An 18,766-nucleotide genomic window follows, 5' to 3' on the forward strand; every position below is an offset into this window, starting at 1 on the left:
ATCCCATCTTAGAGACCCACACACAGACCATCCTGTCCCCAGAGACCCACACACCGAAAATCCTCACACTGACCACCCCATCCCAGAGACCCACACACTGACCATCCCATCCCAGAGACCCGGATACTGACCATCCCCACACACCGACCATCCTGTCCCCAGAGACCCACACACTGACCATCCCATCCCAGAGACCCACTCACCGACCATCCCCACACACCGACCATCCCATCCCAGAGACCCACACACCGACCATCCCCACACTCCGACCATCCCATCCCAGAGACCCACACGCTGACCATCCCCACACACCGACCATCCCATCCCAGAGACCCACACACCGACCATCCCCACACTCCGACCATCCCATCCCAGAGACCCACTCACCGACCATCCCCACACTCCGACCATCCCATCCCAGAGACCCACACGCTGACCATCCCCACACACCGATCATCCCATCCCAGAGACCCACACACTGACCATGTCCACACACCGACCATCCCCACAGACCAACCATCCCATCCCAGAGACCCACACACTGACCATCCCATCCCAGAGACCCACACACTGACCATCCCGTCCCAGAGTCCCACACACCGACCATCCCAACACACCGACCATCCCATCCCAGAGACCCACACACCGACCATCCCGGCCCAGAGATCCATACACTGACCATCCCCACACACCGACCATCCCATCCCAGAGACCCACACACTGACCATCCCATCCCAGAGACCCACACACTGACCATCCCGTCCCAGAGTCCCACACACCGACCATCCCAACACACCGACCATACCATCCCAGTGACCCACACACTGACCATCCCCACACACCAACCATCCCATCCCAGAGACCCACACACTGACCATCCCCACACACTGACCATCCTGTTCCAAGTACCCACACACTGACCATCCCCACACACCGACCATCCCCACACACCGACCATCCCATCCCAGAGACCCACACACTGAACATCCCCACACACTGACCATCCCTTCCCAGAGACCCACACACTGACCATGTGCACACACCGACCATCCCATCCCAGAGACCCACACACCGACCATCCCATCCCAGAGACCCACACACCGAACATCCACACACTGACCATCCCATCCCAGAGACCCAGAGACTGACCATCCCATCCCAGAGACCCACACACTGAACATCCCATCCCAGAGACCCACACACTGACCATCCCCACACACCGACCTTCCCATTACCAGAGATGCATACGCCGACCATCCCCACAGAGCAACCATCCCATCCCAGAGACCCACACACCGACCATCCCGGCCCAGAGATCCACACACTGACCATCCCCACACACCGACCATCCCATCCCAGAGACCCACACACTGACCATCCCATCCCAGAGACCCACACACTGACCATCCCGTCCCAGAGTCCCACACACCGACCATCCCAACACACCGACCATACCATGCCAGTGACCCACACACCGACCATCCCATCCCAGAGACCCACACACTGAACATCCCCACACACTGATCATCCCTTCCCAGAGACCCACACACTGACCATCCCATCCCGGTTACCCACACACTGACCATCCCATCCCAGAGTCCCACACACTGACCATCCCCACACACCGACCATCCCCACAGACTGACCATCCCATCCCAGAGACCCACACACTGACTATCTCCACACACCGACCATCCCCACACACCGACCATCCCATCCCAGAGACCCACACACTGACCAGCCCCACACACCGACCATCCCATCCCAGAGACCCACACACCGACCATCCCCACAAACCGACCATGCCACCCCGGTGACCCACACAGTGACCAGGTTTATTTACAGTACATGTGCAGACAATCAATATTTACAAGACAATAATTATACTCAAATTAAAATATTGTTACTACCGTCTATGTAACAGCCCTAGACCGCGTGGCACCACCGTTCATGGGTATCCCCCAATGTGTGTGTGGCGACTACGTGCTTTTTCAGGGCAGCCGGGCCTGGATGTATCACCGTAAAAGGGGCAGGCAGTCGGCCAGGTGGCCCCCTGCTCCTTCTGCCGCCTAGACTATTTTAGCTAGGCCCATGACCAAGCCAAGCGGGAGCTCCTCCTGATGCCCCACCCTCCCGAACTGGGTGCCTGTAGATGAGGAGCGCAGGACTAAAGTGCGGCCAGAACCTCAGCCGTCTCTTGAGAAACTGAAACAGTGGCTGCAATCACTCGCATTCCGTAAACACGTGATACACCGACTCCTCCCACCCACAGATTGGACAGCTGGACAGGGTGTCGGTGACCCTGTTGTACGGGACTGCCCGATGCAGCACCTTCAACCCCAGGCCCCCAGTGTACGGGGGAAGCACCCCTGCGTAAAGGACTTCCACTGGGGACCTCCTCCGCTGCTGCATGGAAACAGGGCCCGCCAAGGCGAGTCTGGTTGGGGAGGAAGGCAAGGAAGTGGAAGGTGTGCGGGAGAAGCTCGTACAAGAAATGCTTTGGAGCGTCCCGGGACGGCACGGTGGGCATCCCCGCAAGATGGCTCACATTATGTGGGACCCTCTCCCTCACGTTCTCCCGAGGACTGGGTCCAACACGCACATCGGGTGGCGATTCAACCGGAACCTCTCCAGTACCCTTCGCCCTCCTGACACCCACCATACTGGGATTGGGACCAGTCACCCAGCAGTCAGAGTGCCTTTCCCCAACGGCGCAGGAGCGCCCTGCCCAGATGGGCCAGAGTTCACAGTTCCTGAGATACAGTATATATATAAACAGAGACAGTTGGTGTGTGGGCCTGGGGGCGGGGACAGTCAACATTTGGGCTGTCTGGGCTGTTTGGTTTAGCAGTAAGATGATGTCACTTTGCAGCTTCAGAGTTCAGCGCTGATAACATAAGGATCGACACACTGGCATCATGGGGATTTTGGTTGTGCATTATGTGGGTGGTTATTGTCAATCATAGACAGCTGTAACATTGTCGCTGAACCTATCCTGTCTAATTTGCAGGGAAGTGTGTGAGAGCTCCGTGCTACTTTGCCTGAAGAGGAGATTCCACAGGGATATACATTACGTGAGCATTGCTTACTACATTTACTACATGATGCTGATCCGTAATTTTTATGTCAATCACAATTTAATATTATTGTGAAGTATTTTATCACTGTAACCAAAGGTCTTCCACAGCTACCTGGACTATACCTCATCCCACACTGCAACTTGTCAAAACGCCACCCCCTTCTCTCAATTCCTGTCTCCATTGCATCTGCTCTCGGGATGAGGCTTTTCATTCCAGAATGGAGGAGATGTCCTTGTTTTTCAAAGAAAGGGGCTTCCCTTCCTCCACCATCAATGCTGCCCTCAACCACATCTCTTTCATTTCATGCATGTCTGCTCTTACCCCATTCTCTCGTCACGTTATCAGGTCCTCATGTACCACCCCACCAGCCTCTGCGTCCAGCACATAATTCTCTGAAACGTCTGCCACCTCTTACTGGCCTCCAACTGGATCCTACCACCAAACTCTTCTTTCCCTCCCCCCCACTTTTTGCTTTCTGCAGGGATCGCTCCCTATGTAACTCTCTTGTCTATTTGTCCCTCTCCACTGATCTTCCTCCTGATACTTATCCTTGCAATTGGAACAAGTTCTACACCTGCCCCTACATCTCCTCCCTCACCACCATTCAGGGCCTCAAACAGTCCTTCCAGGTGAGGCGACACTTCACCTGTTAGTCTGTTGCAGTCATATACTGTGTCTGGTGCTCCTGGCGGGGCCTCCTGTATATCAGTGAGGGAGACAGCTTCACCGAGCATCTATGATCTATCCGCCAGAACAAGCGGGATCTCCCAGTGGCCACCCGTTTTAATTCTACTTCCTATTCTGATATGTCCATCCATGGCCTCCTCCACTATCGGGATAAGGCCACACTTAGGTTGAGGAACAACTTTTATTCTGTTGGGGTAGCCTCCAACCTGATGGCATGAACATCGATTTCTCAAACTTCCAGTAATGCCTTCCCCGCACCTCCTTCACCATTTCTCATCCCCTTGGTCCTCTCTCATGTTATCTCCTTGCCCGCATTACACCTCCCCCTGGTGCTCTTCCCCCTCCCCCTTTTTTTCTTTCTTCTATGGCCTTCTATCTCTTTCACCAATCAACTTCCCAGCTCTTTGCTTCATCCCTCCCCCTCCAAGCTTCACCTGTCACCCGGTTTTTCTCTCTCCCCTCCCCCCACCTTTCAGATCTACTCCTCAACTTTTTTTCTCCTGTCCTGCCGAAGGGTTTTGTTCCAGAACGTCGACTATTTTTTTCCATAGATGCTGCCTGGCCTGTTGAGTTCAGTATTTTGTGTGCCTTGCTTGGAATTCCAGCATCTGCAGATTTCCTCTTGTTTACTTTAATTGTGTGTGTTGTCCTCTTTCATATTTACACTTACTGTTATCCCACAATGTCAGTGAATGATTTTTTTTGTTCAACAACATGCTTAGCAGGTCTTACTGAGAATTGCTTTTGTTTAGGTGTTTAAATATTGAGCAACTTTGAATGAACATGTTTGTTCAAAGTAAATTTATTATGACAATACATGTATGTCATCATATACAACCCCGAGATTCATTTTCCTGCAGAGATATTCAATGAGTCTTATTATCTTAATTAGACTCTTCAGAAAAGTTAACAAATTTCATGTCACATGCCGGGGATCAAAACCTGATTCTGATTTCCATTGCAGTGGGGTGATCTGAGTGTGAGTCAGTGTACATTTATGGATATGTATGTATGTGCATGCTGATCTGAGAATATAATATATATGAGAATGTAACTATTTGCCAATAAATATGGTTTGTGTTAAAATTAATATGTAAAGCTTTACATATTAAGCTGTTATTTAAATGTATGGAATATATTGTGGAGTATTTGATTGTGTTAACAATACGTGTGTGAATGTATGTAGACATCTCAGATTGGAGTCAATTGGTCTGTTTGTGGCTAAGTATCACTTATTGTCAGGGAAATCCTCTACATTATTCTGTTCTCCCAGGAACATTGCTGGGTGGCTGAGAGATACTATCAGGATTGATAATGGAAGGTATTATATCTGTGGTTCTATGTGTAAGTTGGGTAGATACATATGTGAGGGCAAATACATCAGTATATATATAGGGGCAATGCCAGTCAGTCTGTCTGTATGGGGCAATGTCTGTCAGTCTGTCTGTACGGGGCAATGTCAGTCAATCTGTCTGTATGGGGCAATGTCAGTCAATCTGCCTGTATAGGGCAATGTCTGTCCGTCTGTCTGTATAGGGCAATGTCAGTCAATCTGTCTGTATGGGGCAATGTCTGTCAGTCTGTCTGTACGGAGCAAGGTCTGTCAGTCTGTCTGTATGGGGCAATGTCAGTCAATCTGTCTGTATGGGGCAATGTCTGTCAGTCTGTACGGGGCAATGTCAGTCAATCTGTCTGTACGTGGCAATGTCAGTCATTCTGTATACGTGGCAATGTCTGTCAGTCTGTCGGTATGGGGCAATGTCAGTCAGTCAGTCTGTCTGTACGGGCAACGTCTCTCAGACTGTCTGTACGTGGCAATGTCAGTCAATCTGTCTGTGCAGGGCAATGTCAGTTAATCTGTCTGTATGTGGCAATGTCTGTCAGTCAGTCTGTTTGTACGTGACAATGTCAGTCAGTCTGTCTGTACGGAGCAATGTCAGTCATTCTAACTGTACGTGGCAATGTCAGTCAGTCTGTCTGTACATGGCAATGTCAGTCAGTCTGTCTGTACGTGGCAATTTCTGTCAGTCTGTCGGTATGGGGCAATGTCAGTCAGTCAGTCTGTCTGTATGTGGCTATGTCAAGTCTGTCTGTACGGGCAACGTCTCTCAGACTGTCTGTACAGGGCAATGTCAGTCAATCTGTCTGCACGGAGCAATGTCAGACTGTCTGTCTGTATGGAGCAATGTCAGTCATTCTGTCTGTATGTGGCAATGTCAGTCATTCTGTCTGTACGTGGCAATGTCAGTCAGTCTGTCTGTACGTGGCAATGTCTGTCAGTCTGTCTGTATGGGGCAATGTCAGTCATTCTGTCTGTACGGAGCAATGTCAGTCAATATGCCTGTATGTGACAATGTCAGTCAATCTGTCTGTACGGAGCAATGTCAGTCAGTCTGTCTGTACGGAGCAATGTCAGTCATTCTGTCTGTAGGAGGCAATGTCAGTCAGTCTGTCTGTACGTGGCAATGTCTGTCAGTCTGTCTGTAAGGGGCAATGTCAGTCAGTCTGTCTGTATGGGGCAATGTCTGTCAGTCTGTCTGTATGGGGCAATGTCAGTCAGTCTGTCTGTATGTGGCAATGTCAGTCAGTCTGTCTGTATGGGGCAATGTCAGTCAATCTGTCTGTATGGAGCAATGTCAGTCAGTCTGTCTGTACGATGCAATGTCAGTCATTCTGTCTGTACGTGGCAATGTCTGTCAGTCTGTCTGTACGGGGCAATGTCAGTCAGTCTGTCTGTATGGGGCAATGTCTGTCAGTCTGTCTGTATGGGGCAATGTCAGTCAGTCAGTCTGTACGGAGCAATGTCAGTCAATCTGTCTGTATAGGGCAATGTCAGTCAGTCTGTCTGTACGTGGCAATGTCAGTCAATCTGTCTGTACGTGGCGATGTCTGTCAGTCTGTCTGTTTGTACGTGACAATGTCAGTCAGTCTGTCTGTACGGAGCAATGTCAGTCATTCTGTCTGTACGTGGCAATGTCAGTCAGTCTGTCTGTACATGGCAATGTCAGTCAGTCTGTCTGTACGTGGCAATTTCTGTCAGTCTGTCGGTATGGGGCAATGTCAGTCAGTCAGTCTGTCTGTATGTGGCTATGTCAAGTCTGTCTGTACGGGCAACGTCTCTCAGACTGTCTGTACAGGGCAATGTCAGTCAATCTGTCTGTACGGAGCAATGTCAGTCTGTCTGTCTGTATGGAGCAATGTCAGTCATTCTGTCTGTACGTGGCAATGTCAGTCATTCTGTCTGTACGTGGCAATGTCAGTCAGTCTGTCTGTACGTGGCAATGTCTGTCAGTCTGTCTGTATGGGGCAATGTCAGTCATTCTGTCTGTACGGAGCAATGTCAGTCAGTCTGTCTGTACGGAGCAATGTCAGTCATTCTGTCTGTAGGAGGCAATGTCAGTCAGTCTGTCTGTACGTGGCAATGTCTGTCAGTCTGTCTGTAAGGGGCAATGTCAGTCAGTCTGTCTGTACGTGGCAATTTCTGTCAGTCTGTCTGTATGGGGCAATGTCAGTCAGTCTGTCTGTATGTGGCAATGTCAGTCAGTCTGTCTGTATGGGGCAATGTCAGTCAATCTGTCTGTATGGAGCAATGTCAGTCAGTCTGTCTGTACGATGCAATGTCAGTCATTCTGTCTGTACGTGGCAATGTCTGTCAGTCTGTCTGTACGGGGCAATGTCAGTCAGTCTGTCTGTACGGGGCAATGTCTGTCAGTCTGTCTGTATGGGGCAATGTCAGTCAGTCAGTCTGTACGGAGCAATGTCAGTCAATCTGTCTGTATAGGGCAATGTCAGTCAGTCTGTCTGTACGTGGCAATGTCAGTCAATCTGTCTGTACGTGGCGATGTCTGTCAGTCAGTCAGTTTGTACGTGACAATGTCAGTCAGTCTGTCTGTATGGAGCAATGTCAGTCATTCTGTCTGTACGTGGCAATGTCAGTCAGTCTGTCTGTACGTGGCAATGTCAGTCAGTCTGTCTGTACGTGGCAATTTCTGTCAGTCTGTCGGTATGGGGCAATGTCAGTCAGTCAGTCTCTCTGTATGTGGCTATGTCAGTCTGTCTGTACGGGCAACGTCTCTCAGACTGTCTGTACAGGGCAATGTCAGTCAATCTGTCTGTCCGGAGCAATGTCAGTCTGTCAGTCTGTATGGAGCAATGTCAGTCATTCTGTCTGTACGTGGCAATGTCAGTCATTCTGTCTGTACGTGGCAATGTAGGTCAGTCTGTCTGTACGTGGCAATGTCTGTCAGTCTGTCTGTATGGGGCAATGTCAGTCATTCTGTCTGTACGGGGCAATGTCAGTCAATATGCCTGTATGTGACAATGTCAGTCAATCTGTCTGTACGGAGCAATGTCAGTCAGTCTGTCTGTACGGAGCAATGTCTGTCATTCTGTCTGTAGGTGGCAATGTCAGTCAGTCTGTCTGTACGTGGCAATGTCTGTCAGTCTGTCTGTATGGGGCAATGTCAGTCAGTCTGTCTGTATGGGGCAATGTCTGTCAGTCTGTATGTGGCAATGTCAGTCAGTCTGTCTGTATGGGGCAATGTCAGTCAATCTGTCTGTACGGAGCAATGTCAGTCAGTCTGTCTGTACGATGCAATGTCAGTCATTCTGTCTGTATGTGGCAATGTCTGTCAGTCTGTCTGTACGGGGCAATGTCAGTCAGTCTGTCTGTACGGGGCAATGTCTGTCAGTCTGTCTGTATGGGGCAATGTCAGTCAGTCTGTCTGTATGGAGCAATATCAGTCAATCTGTCTGTACGTGGCAATGTCAGTCAGTCTGTCTGTACGTGGCAATGTCAGTCAGTCTGTCTGTATGGGGCAATGTCAGTCAGTCTGTCTGTACGGAGCAATGTCAGTAATTCTGTCTGTACGTGGCAATGTCAGTCAGTCTGTCTGTACGTGGCAATGTCAGTCAGTCTGTCTGTACGTGGCAATTTCTGTCAGTCTGTCGGTATGGGGCAATGTCAGTCAGTCAGTCTGTCTGTATGTGGCTATGTCAAGTCTGTCTGTACGGGCAACGTCTCTCAGACTGTCTGTACAGGGCAATGTCAGTCAATCTGTCTGTACGGAGCAATGTCAGTCTGTCTGTCTGTATGGAGCAATGTCAGTCATTCTGTCTGTACGTGGCAATGTCAGTCATTCTGTCTGTACGTGGCAATGTCAGTCAGTCTGTCTGTACGTGGCAATGTCTGTCAGTCTGTCTGTATGGGGCAATGTCAGTCATTCTGTCTGTACGGAGCAATGTCAGTCAATATGTCTGTATGTGACAATGTCAGTCAATCTGTCTGTACGGAGCAATGTCAGTCAGTCTGTCTGTACGGAGCAATGTCAGTCATTCTGTCTGTAGGAGGCAATGTCAGTCAGTCTGTCTGTACGTGGCAATGTCAGTCAGTCTGTCTGTACATGGCAATGTCAGTCAGTCTGTCTGTACGTGGCAATGTCTGTCAGTCTGTCTGTAAGGGGCAATGTCAGTCAGTCTGTCTGTATGGGGCAATGTCTGTCAGTCTGTCTGTATGGGGCAATGTCAGTCAGACTGTCTGTATGTGGCAATGTCAGACAGTCTGTCTGTATGGGGCAATGTCAGTCAATCTGTCTGTATGGAGCAATGTCAGTCAGTCTGTCTGTACGATGCAATGTCAGTCATTCTGTCTGTACGTGGCAATGTCTGTCAGTCTGTCTGTACGGGGCAATGTCAGTCAGTCTGTCTGTACGGGGCAATGTCTGTCAGTCTGTCTGTATGGGGCAATGTCAGTCAGTCAGTCTGTACGGAGCAATGTCAGTCAATCTGTCTGTATAGGGCAATGTCAGTCAGTCTGTCTGTACATGGCAATGTCAGTCAATCTGTCTGTACGTGGCGATGTCTGTCAGTCAGTCAGTTTGTACGTGACAATGTCAGTCAGTCTGTCTGTACGGAGCAATGTCAGTCATTCTGTCTGTACGTGGCAATGTCAGTCAGTCTGTCTGTACGTGGCAATGTCAGTCAGTCTGTCTGTACGTGGCAATTTCTGTCAGTCTGTCGGTATGGGGCAATGTCAGTCAGTCAGTCTCTCTGTATGTGGCTATGTCAGTCTGTCTGTACGGGCAACGTCTCTCAGACTGTCTGTACAGGGCAATGTCAGTCAATCTGTCTGTCCGGAGCAATGTCAGTCTGTCAGTCTGTATGGAGCAATGTCAGTCATTCTGTCTGTACGTGGCAATGTCAGTCATTCTGTCTGTACGTGGCAATGTCAGTCAGTCTGTCTGTGCGTGGCAATGTCTGTCAGTCTGTCTGTATGGGGCAATGTCAGTCATTCTGTCTGTACGGGGCAATGTCAGTCAATATGCCTGTATGTGACAATGTCAGTCAATCTGTCTGTACGGAGCAATGTCAGTCAGTCTGTCTGTACGGAGCAATGTCTGTCATTCTGTCTGTAGGTGGCAATGTCAGTCAGTCTGTCTGTACGTGGCAATGTCTGTCAGTCTGTCAGTATGGGGCAATGTCAGTCAGTCTGTCTGTATGGGGCAATGTCTGTCAGTCTGTATGTGGCAATGTCAGTCAGTCTGTCTGTATGGGGCAATGTCAGTCAATCTGTCTGTACGGAGCAATGTCAGTCAGTCTGTCTGTACGATGCAATGTCAGTCATTCTGTCTGTATGTGGCAATGTCTGTCAGTCTGTCTGTACGGGGCAATGTCAGTCAGTCTGTCTGTACGGAGCAATGTCAGTCAGTCTGTCTGTACGATGCAATGTCAGTCATTCTGTCTGTATGTGGCAATGTCTGTCAGTCTGTCTGTACGATGCAATGTCAGTCATTCTGTCTGTATGTGGCAATGTCTGTCAGTCTGTCTGTACGGGGCAATGTCAGTCAGTCTGTCTGTACGGGGCAATGTCTGTCAGTCTGTCTGTATGGGGCAATGTCAGTCAGTCTGTCTGTACGGAGCAATATCAGTCAATCTGTCTGTACGTGGCAATGTCAGTCAGTCTGTCTGTACGTGGCAATGTCAGTCAGTCTGTCTGTATGGGGCAATGTCAGTCAGTCTGTCTGTACGGAGCAATGTCAGTCATTCTGTCTGTACGTGGCAATGTCAGTCAGTCTGTCTGTACATGGCAATGTCAGTCAGTCTGTCTGTACGTGGCAATTTCTGTCAGTCTGTCGGTATGGGGCAATGTCAGTCAGTCAGTCTGTCTGTATGTGGCTATGTCAAGTCTGTCTGTACGGGCAACGTCTCTCAGACTGTCTGTACAGGGCAATGTCAGTCAATCTGTCTGTACGGAGCAATGTCAGTCTGTCTGTCTGTATGGAGCAATGTCAGTCATTCTGTCTGTACGTGGCAATGTCAGTCATTCTGTCTGTACGTGGCAATGTCAGTCAGTCTGTCTGTACGTGGCAATGTCTGTCAGTCTGTCTGTATGGGGCAATGTCAGTCATTCTGTCTGTACGGAGCAATGTCAGTCAATATGTCTGTATGTGACAATGTCAGTCAATCTGTCTGTACGGAGCAATGTCAGTCAGTCTGTCTGTACGGAGCAATGTCAGTCATTCTGTCTGTAGGAGGCAATGTCAGTCAGTCTGTCTGTACGTGGCAATGTCAGTCAGTCTGTCTGTACATGGCAATGTCAGTCAGTCTGTGTACGTGGCAATGTCTGTCAGTCTGTCTGTAAGGGGCAATGTCAGTCAGTCTGTCTGTATGGGGCAATGACTGTCAGTCTGTCTGTATGGGGCAATGTCAGTCAGACTGTCTGTATGTGGCAATGTCAGTCTGTCTGTATGGGGCAATGTCAGTCTGTCTGTATGGGGCAATGTCAGTCAATCTGTCTGTATGGAGCAATGTCAGTCAGTCTGTCTGTACGATGCAATGTCAGTCATTCTTTCTGTACGTGGCAATGTCTGTCAGTCTGTCTGTATGGGGCAATGTCAGTCAGTCTGTCTGTACGGAGCAATGTCTGTCAGTCTGTCTGTATGGGGCAATGTCAGTCAGTCAGTCTGTACGGAGCAATGTCAGTCAATCTGTCTGTATAGGGCAATGTCAGTCAGTCTGTCTGTACATGGCAATGTCAGTCAATCTGTCTGTACGTGGCGATGTCTGTCAGTCAGTCAGTTTGTACGTGACAATGTCAGTCAGTCTGTCTGTACGGAGCAATGTCAGTCATTCTGTCTGTACGTGGCAATGTCAGTCAGTCTGTCTGTACGTGGCAATGTCAGTCAGTCTGTCTGTACGTGGCAATTTCTGTCAGTCTGTCGGTATGGGGCAATGTCAGTCAGTCAGTCTCTCTGTATGTGGCTATGTCAGTCTGTCTGTACGGGCAACGTCTCTCAGACTGTCTGTACAGGGCAATGTCAGTCAATCTGTCTGTCCGGAGCAATGTCAGTCTGTCAGTCTGTATGGAGCAATGTCAGTCATTCTGTCTGTACGTGGCAATGTCAGTCATTCTGTCTGTACGTGGCAATGTCAGTCAGTCTGTCTGTACGTGGCAATGTCTGTCAGTCTGTCTGTATGGGGCAATGTCAGTCATTCTGTCTGTACGGGGCAATGTCAGTCAATATGCCTGTATGTGACAATGTCAGTCAATCTGTCTGTACGGAGCAATGTCAATCAGTCTGTCTGTACGGAGCAATGTCTGTCATTCTGTCTGTAGGTGGCAATGTCAGTCAGTCTGTCTGTACGTGGCAATGTCTGTCAGTCTGTCTGTATGGGGTAATGTCAGTCAGTCTGTCTGTATGGGGCAATGTCTGTCAGTCTGTATGTGGCAATGTCAGTCAGTCTGTCTGTATGGGGCAATGTCAGTCAATCTGTCTGTACGGAGCAATGTCAGTCTGTCTGTACGATGCAATGTCAGTCATTCTGTCTGTATGTGGCAATGTCTGTCAGTCTGTCTGTACGGGGCAATGTCAGTCAGTCTGTCTGTACGGGGCAATGTCCGTCAGTCTGTCTGTATGGGGCAATGTCAGTCAGTCTGTCTGTACGGAGCAATATCAGTCAATCTGTCTGTACGTGGCAATGTCAGTCAGTCTGTCTATACGTGGCAATGTCAGTCAGTCTGTCTGTATGGGGCAATGTCAGTCAGTCTGTCTGTACGGAGCAATGTCTGTCATTCTGTCTGTAGGTGGCAATGTCAGTCAGTCTGTCTGTACGTGGCAATGTCTGTCAGTCTGTCAGTATGGGGCAATGTCAGTCAGTCTGTCTGTATGGGGCAATGTCTGTCAGTCTGTATGTGGCAATGTCAGTCAGTCTGTCTGTATGGGGCAATGTCAGTCAATCTGTCTGTACGGAGCAATGTCAGTCAGTCTGTCTGTACGATGCAATGTCAGTCATTCTGTCTGTATGTGGCAATGTCTGTCAGTCTGTCTGTACGGGGCAATGTCAGTCAGTCTGTCTGTACGGAGCAATGTCAGTCAGTCTGTCTGTACGATGCAATGTCAGTCATTCTGTCTGTATGTGGCAATGTCTGTCAGTCTGTCTGTACGATGCAATGTCAGTCATTCTGTCTGTATGTGGCAATGTCTGTCAGTCTGTCTGTACGGGGCAATGTCAGTCAGTCTGTCTGTACGGGGCAATGTCTGTCAGTCTGTCTGTATGGGGCAATGTCAGTCAGTCTGTCTGTACGGAGCAATATCAGTCAATCTGTCTGTACGTGGCAATGTCAGTCAGTCTGTCTGTACGTGGCAATGTCAGTCAGTCTGTCTGTATGGGGCAATGTCAGTCAGTCTGTCTGTACGGAGCAATGTCAGTCATTCTGTCTGTACGTGGCAATGTCAGTCAGTCTGTCTGTACATGGCAATGTCAGTCAGTCTGTCTGTACGTGGCAATTTCTGTCAGTCTGTCGGTATGGGGCAATGTCAGTCAGTCAGTCTGTCTGTATGTGGCTATGTCAAGTCTGTCTGTACGGGCAACGTCTCTCAGACTGTCTGTACAGGGCAATGTCAGTCAATCTGTCTGTACGGAGCAATGTCAGTCTGTCTGTCTGTATGGAGCAATGTCAGTCATTCTGTCTGTACGTGGCAATGTCAGTCATTCTGTCTGTACGTGGCAATGTCAGTCAGTCTGTCTGTACGTGGCAATGTCTGTCAGTCTGTCTGTATGGGGCAATGTCAGTCATTCTGTCTGTACGGAGCAATGTCAGTCAATATGTCTGTATGTGACAATGTCAGTCAATCTGTCTGTACGGAGCAATGTCAGTCAGTCTGTCTGTACGGAGCAATGTCAGTCATTCTGTCTGTAGGAGGCAATGTCAGTCAGTCTGTCTGTACGTGGCAATGTCAGTCAGTCTGTCTGTACATGGCAATGTCAGTCAGTCTGTGTACGTGGCAATGTCTGTCAGTCTGTCTGTAAGGGGCAATGTCAGTCAGTCTGTCTGTATGGGGCAATGACTGTCAGTCTGTCTGTATGGGGCAATGTCAGTCAGACTGTCTGTATGTGGCAATGTCAGTCTGTCTGTATGGGGCAATGTCAGTCTGTCTGTATGGGGCAATGTCAGTCAATCTGTCTGTATGGAGCAATGTCAGTCAGTCTGTCTGTACGATGCAATGTCAGTCATTCTTTCTGTACGTGGCAATGTCTGTCAGTCTGTCTGTATGGGGCAATGTCAGTCAGTCTGTCTGTACGGAGCAATGTCTGTCAGTCTGTCTGTATGGGGCAATGTCAGTCAGTCAGTCTGTACGGAGCAATGTCAGTCAATCTGTCTGTATAGGGCAATGTCAGTCAGTCTGTCTGTACATGGCAATGTCAGTCAATCTGTCTGTACGTGGCGATGTCTGTCAGTCAGTCAGTTTGTACGTGACAATGTCAGTCAGTCTGTCTGTACGGAGCAATGTCAGTCATTCTGTCTGTACGTGGCAATGTCAGTCAGTCTGTCTGTACGTGGCAATGTCAGTCAGTCTGTCTGTACGTGGCAATTTCTGTCAGTCTGTCGGTATGGGGCAATGTCAGTCAGTCAGTCTCTCTGTATGTGGCTATGTCAGTCTGTCTGTACGGGCAACGTCTCTCAGACTGTCTGTACAGGGCAATGTCAGTCAATCTGTCTGTCCGGAGCAATGTCAGTCTGTCAGTCTGTATGGAGCAATGTCAGTCATTCTGTCTGTACGTGGCAATGTCAGTCATTCTGTCTGTACGTGGCAATGTCAGTCAGTCTGTCTGTACGTGGCAATGTCTGTCAGTCTGTCTGTATGGGGCAATGTCAGTCATTCTGTCTGTACGGGGCAATGTCAGTCAATATGCCTGTATGTGACAATGTCAGTCAATCTGTCTGTACGGAGCAATGTCAATCAGTCTGTCTGTACGGAGCAATGTCTGTCATTCTGTCTGTAGGTGGCAATGTCAGTCAGTCTGTCTGTACGTGGCAATGTCTGTCAGTCTGTCTGTATGGGGTAATGTCAGTCAGTCTGTCTGTATGGGGCAATGTCTGTCAGTCTGTATGTGGCAATGTCAGTCAGTCTGTCTGTATGGGGCAATGTCAGTCAATCTGTCTGTACGGAGCAATGTCAGTCTGTCTGTACGATGCAATGTCAGTCATTCTGTCTGTATGTGGCAATGTCTGTCAGTCTGTCTGTACGGGGCAATGTCAGTCAGTCTGTCTGTACGGGGCAATGTCCGTCAGTCTGTCTGTATGGGGCAATGTCAGTCAGTCTGTCTGTACGGAGCAATATCAGTCAATCTGTCTGTACGTGGCAATGTCAGTCAGTCTGTCTATACGTGGCAATGTCAGTCAGTCTGTCTGTATGGGGCAATGTCAGTCAGTCTGTCTGTACGGGGCAATGTCAGTAAGTCTGACTGTATAGGGCAATGTCAGTCAGTCTGTCTGTACGTGGCAATGTCAGTCATTCTGTATACGTGGCAATGTCTGTCAGTCTGTCGATATGGGGCAATGTCAGTCAGTCAGTCTGTCTGTATGTGGCAATGTCAGTCAGTCTGTCTGTATGTGGCAATGTCAGTCAGTCTGTCTGTATGGGGCAACGTCAGTCAGTCTGTCTGTACGTGGCTATGTCAGTCATTCTGTATACGTGGCAATGTCTGTCAGTCTGTCTGTACGTGGCAATGTCAGTCAGTCTGTCTGTACGTGGCAATGTCAGTCATTCTGTATACGTGGCAATGTCTGTCAGTCTGTCTGTCTGTAGGTGGGAATGTCAGTCAGTCTGACTGTACAGGGCAATGACTGTCAGTCTGTCTGTCTGTATGGGTCAATGTCAGTCTGTCTGTCTGCACGGGTTAATGTCAGTCAGTCTGACTGTATAGGGCAATGTCAGTCAGTCTGTCTGTACGGGGCAATGTCAGTCAGTCTGTCTGTACGGGGCAATGTCTGTCAGTCTGTCTGTATTGGGCAATGTCAGTCAGTCTGTCTGTACGTGGCAATGTCAGTCATTCTGTATACGTGGCAATGTCTGTCAGTCTGTCTGTCTGTCTATATGTGGCAATGTCAGTCAGTCTGACTGTACAGGGCAATGACTGTCAGTCTGTCTGACTGTATGGGGCAATGTCAGTCTGTCTGTCTGTACGGGGCAATGTCTGTCATTCTGTCTGTATAGGGCAATGTCAGTCAGTCTGTCTGTACGTGGCAATGTCAGTTAGTCAGTCTGTACGTGGCAATATCAGTCAATCTGTATACGTGGCAATGTCTGTCTGTTTGTCTGTATGTGGCAATGTCAGTCAGTCTGACTGTACAGGGCAATGACTGTCAGTCTGTCTGTCTGTATGGGGCAATGTCAGTCAGTCTGTCTGTACGTGGCAATGTCAGTCAGTCTGTCTGTACGTGGCAATATCAGTCAATCTGTATACGTGGCAATGTCTGTCTGTTTGTCTGTATGTGGCAATGTCAGTCAGTCTGACTGTACAGGGCAATGACTGTCAGTCTGTCTGTCTGTATGTGGCAATGTCAGTCAGTCTGACTGTACAGGGCAATGACAGTCTGTCTGTCTGTATGGGGCAATGTCAGTCTGTCTGTCTGTACGGGGCAATGTCTGTCAGTCTGTCTGTATAGGGCAATGTCAGTCAGTCTGTCTGTACGTGGCAATGTCTATCAGTCTGTCTGTATGGGGCAATGTCAGTCAGTCTGTCTGTTCGTGGCAATGTCAGTCAATCTGTATATGTGGCAATGTCAGTCAGTCTGTCTGTACGTGGCAATGTCTGTCAGTCTGGCTGTACGGGGCATTGTCAGACAGTCTGTCTGTACGGGGCAATGTCTGTCAGTCTGTCTGTATGTGGCAATGTCTGTCAGTCTGACTGTATAGGGCAATGTCAGTCAGTCTGTCTGTACGTGGCAATCTCAGTCAGTCTGTCTGTACGTGGCAATGACTGTCAGTCTGTCTTTATGTGGCAATGTCAGTCAGTCTGTCTGTATAGGGCAATGTCAGTCAGTCTGTCTGTATGGAGCAATGTCAGTCATTCTGTCTGTACGTGGCAATGTCAGTCGGTCTGTCTGTATGTGGCAATGTCTGTTAGTCTGTCTGTACGGGGCAATGTCAGTCAGTCTGTCTGTACGGGGCAATGTCTGTCAGTCTGTCTGTATTGGGCAATGTCAGTCAGTCTGTCTGTACGTGGCAATGTCAGTCATTCTGTATACGTGGCAATGTCTGTCAGTCTGTCTGCCTGTCTGTATGTGGCAATGTCAGTCAGTCTGACTGTACAGGGCAATGACTGTCAGTCTGTCTGTCTGTATGGGGCAATGTCAGTCTGTCTGTCTGTACGGGGCAATGTCTGTCATTCTGTCTGTATAGGGCAATGTCAGTCAGTCTGTCTGTACGTGGCAATGTCTGTCAGTCTGTCTGTATGGGGCCATGTCAGTCAGTCTGTCTGTACGTGGCAATGTCAGTCAATCTGTATATGTGGCAATGTCTGTCAGTCTGTCTTTATGTGGCAATGTCAGTCAGTCTGTCTGTACGTGGCAATGACAGTCATTCTGTATATGTGGCAATGTCTGTCAGACAGTCTGTATGTGGCAATGTCAGTCAGTCTGTACGGAGCAATGTCAGTCAATCTGTCTGTATGGGGCAATGTCAGTCAGTCTGTCTGTACGGAGCAATGTCTGTCATTCTGTCTGTAGGTGGCAATGTCAGTCAGTCTGTCTGTACGTGGCAATGTCTGTCAGTCTGTCAGTATGGGGCAATGTCAGTCAGTCTGTCTGTATGGGGCAATGTCTGTCAGTCTGTATGTGGCAATGTCAGTCAGTCTGTCTGTATGGGGCAATGTCAGTCAATCTGTCTGTACGGAGCAATGTCAGTCAGTCTGTCTGTACGATGCAATGTCAGTCATTCTGTCTGTATGTGGCAATGTCTGTCAGTCTGTCTGTACGGGGCAATGTCAGTCAGTCTGTCTGTACGGAGCAATGTCAGTCAGTCTGTCTGTACGATGCAATGTCAGTCATTCTGTCTGTATGTGGCAATGTCTGTCAGTCTGTCTGTACGATGCAATGTCAGTCATTCTGTCTGTATGTGGCAATGTCTGTCAGTCTGTCTGTACGGGGCAATGTCAGTCAGTCTGTCTGTACGGGGCAATGTCTGTCAGTCTGTCTGTATGGGGCAATGTCAGTCAGTCTGTCTGTACGGAGCAATATCAGTCAATCTGTCTGTACGTGGCAATGTCAGTCAGTCTGTCTGTACGTGGCAATGTCAGTCAGTCTGTCTGTATGGGGCAATGTCAGTCAGTCTGTCTGTACGGAGCAATGTCAGTCATTCTGTCTGTACGTGGCAATGTCAGTCAGTCTGTCTGTACATGGCAATGTCAGTCAGTCTGTCTGTACGTGGCAATTTCTGTCAGTCTGTCGGTATGGGGCAATGTCAGTCAGTCAGTCTGTCTGTATGTGGCTATGTCAAGTCTGTCTGTACGGGCAACGTCTCTCAGACTGTCTGTACAGGGCAATGTCAGTCAATCTGTCTGTACGGAGCAATGTCAGTCTGTCTGTCTGTATGGAGCAATGTCAGTCATTCTGTCTGTACGTGGCAATGTCAGTCATTCTGTCTGTACGTGGCAATGTCAGTCAGTCTGTCTGTACGTGGCAATGTCTGTCAGTCTGTCTGTATGGGGCAATGTCA

At 49.1% G+C, this 18,766-nt stretch overlaps 1 protein-coding gene across 1 annotated transcript in view; it reads left to right on the forward strand.

Annotated features, from left to right (window-relative positions):
- Window positions 1–18,766, forward strand: part of LOC132380273 (unconventional myosin-XV-like) — a 909,717-nt gene that overhangs the window by 120,617 nt on the left and 770,334 nt on the right. The window contains exon 7 of the mRNA XM_059949029.1: window positions 3,011–3,074. Coding sequence (XP_059805012.1) covers window positions 3,011–3,074 — 64 coding nt within the window. The remainder of the gene's footprint in view (window positions 1–3,010; window positions 3,075–18,766) is intronic.

This window comes from Hypanus sabinus, chromosome 23, assembly GCF_030144855.1.
Source record: "Hypanus sabinus isolate sHypSab1 chromosome 23, sHypSab1.hap1, whole genome shotgun sequence".
Lineage (NCBI taxonomy): Eukaryota > Metazoa > Chordata > Chondrichthyes > Myliobatiformes > Dasyatidae > Hypanus > Hypanus sabinus.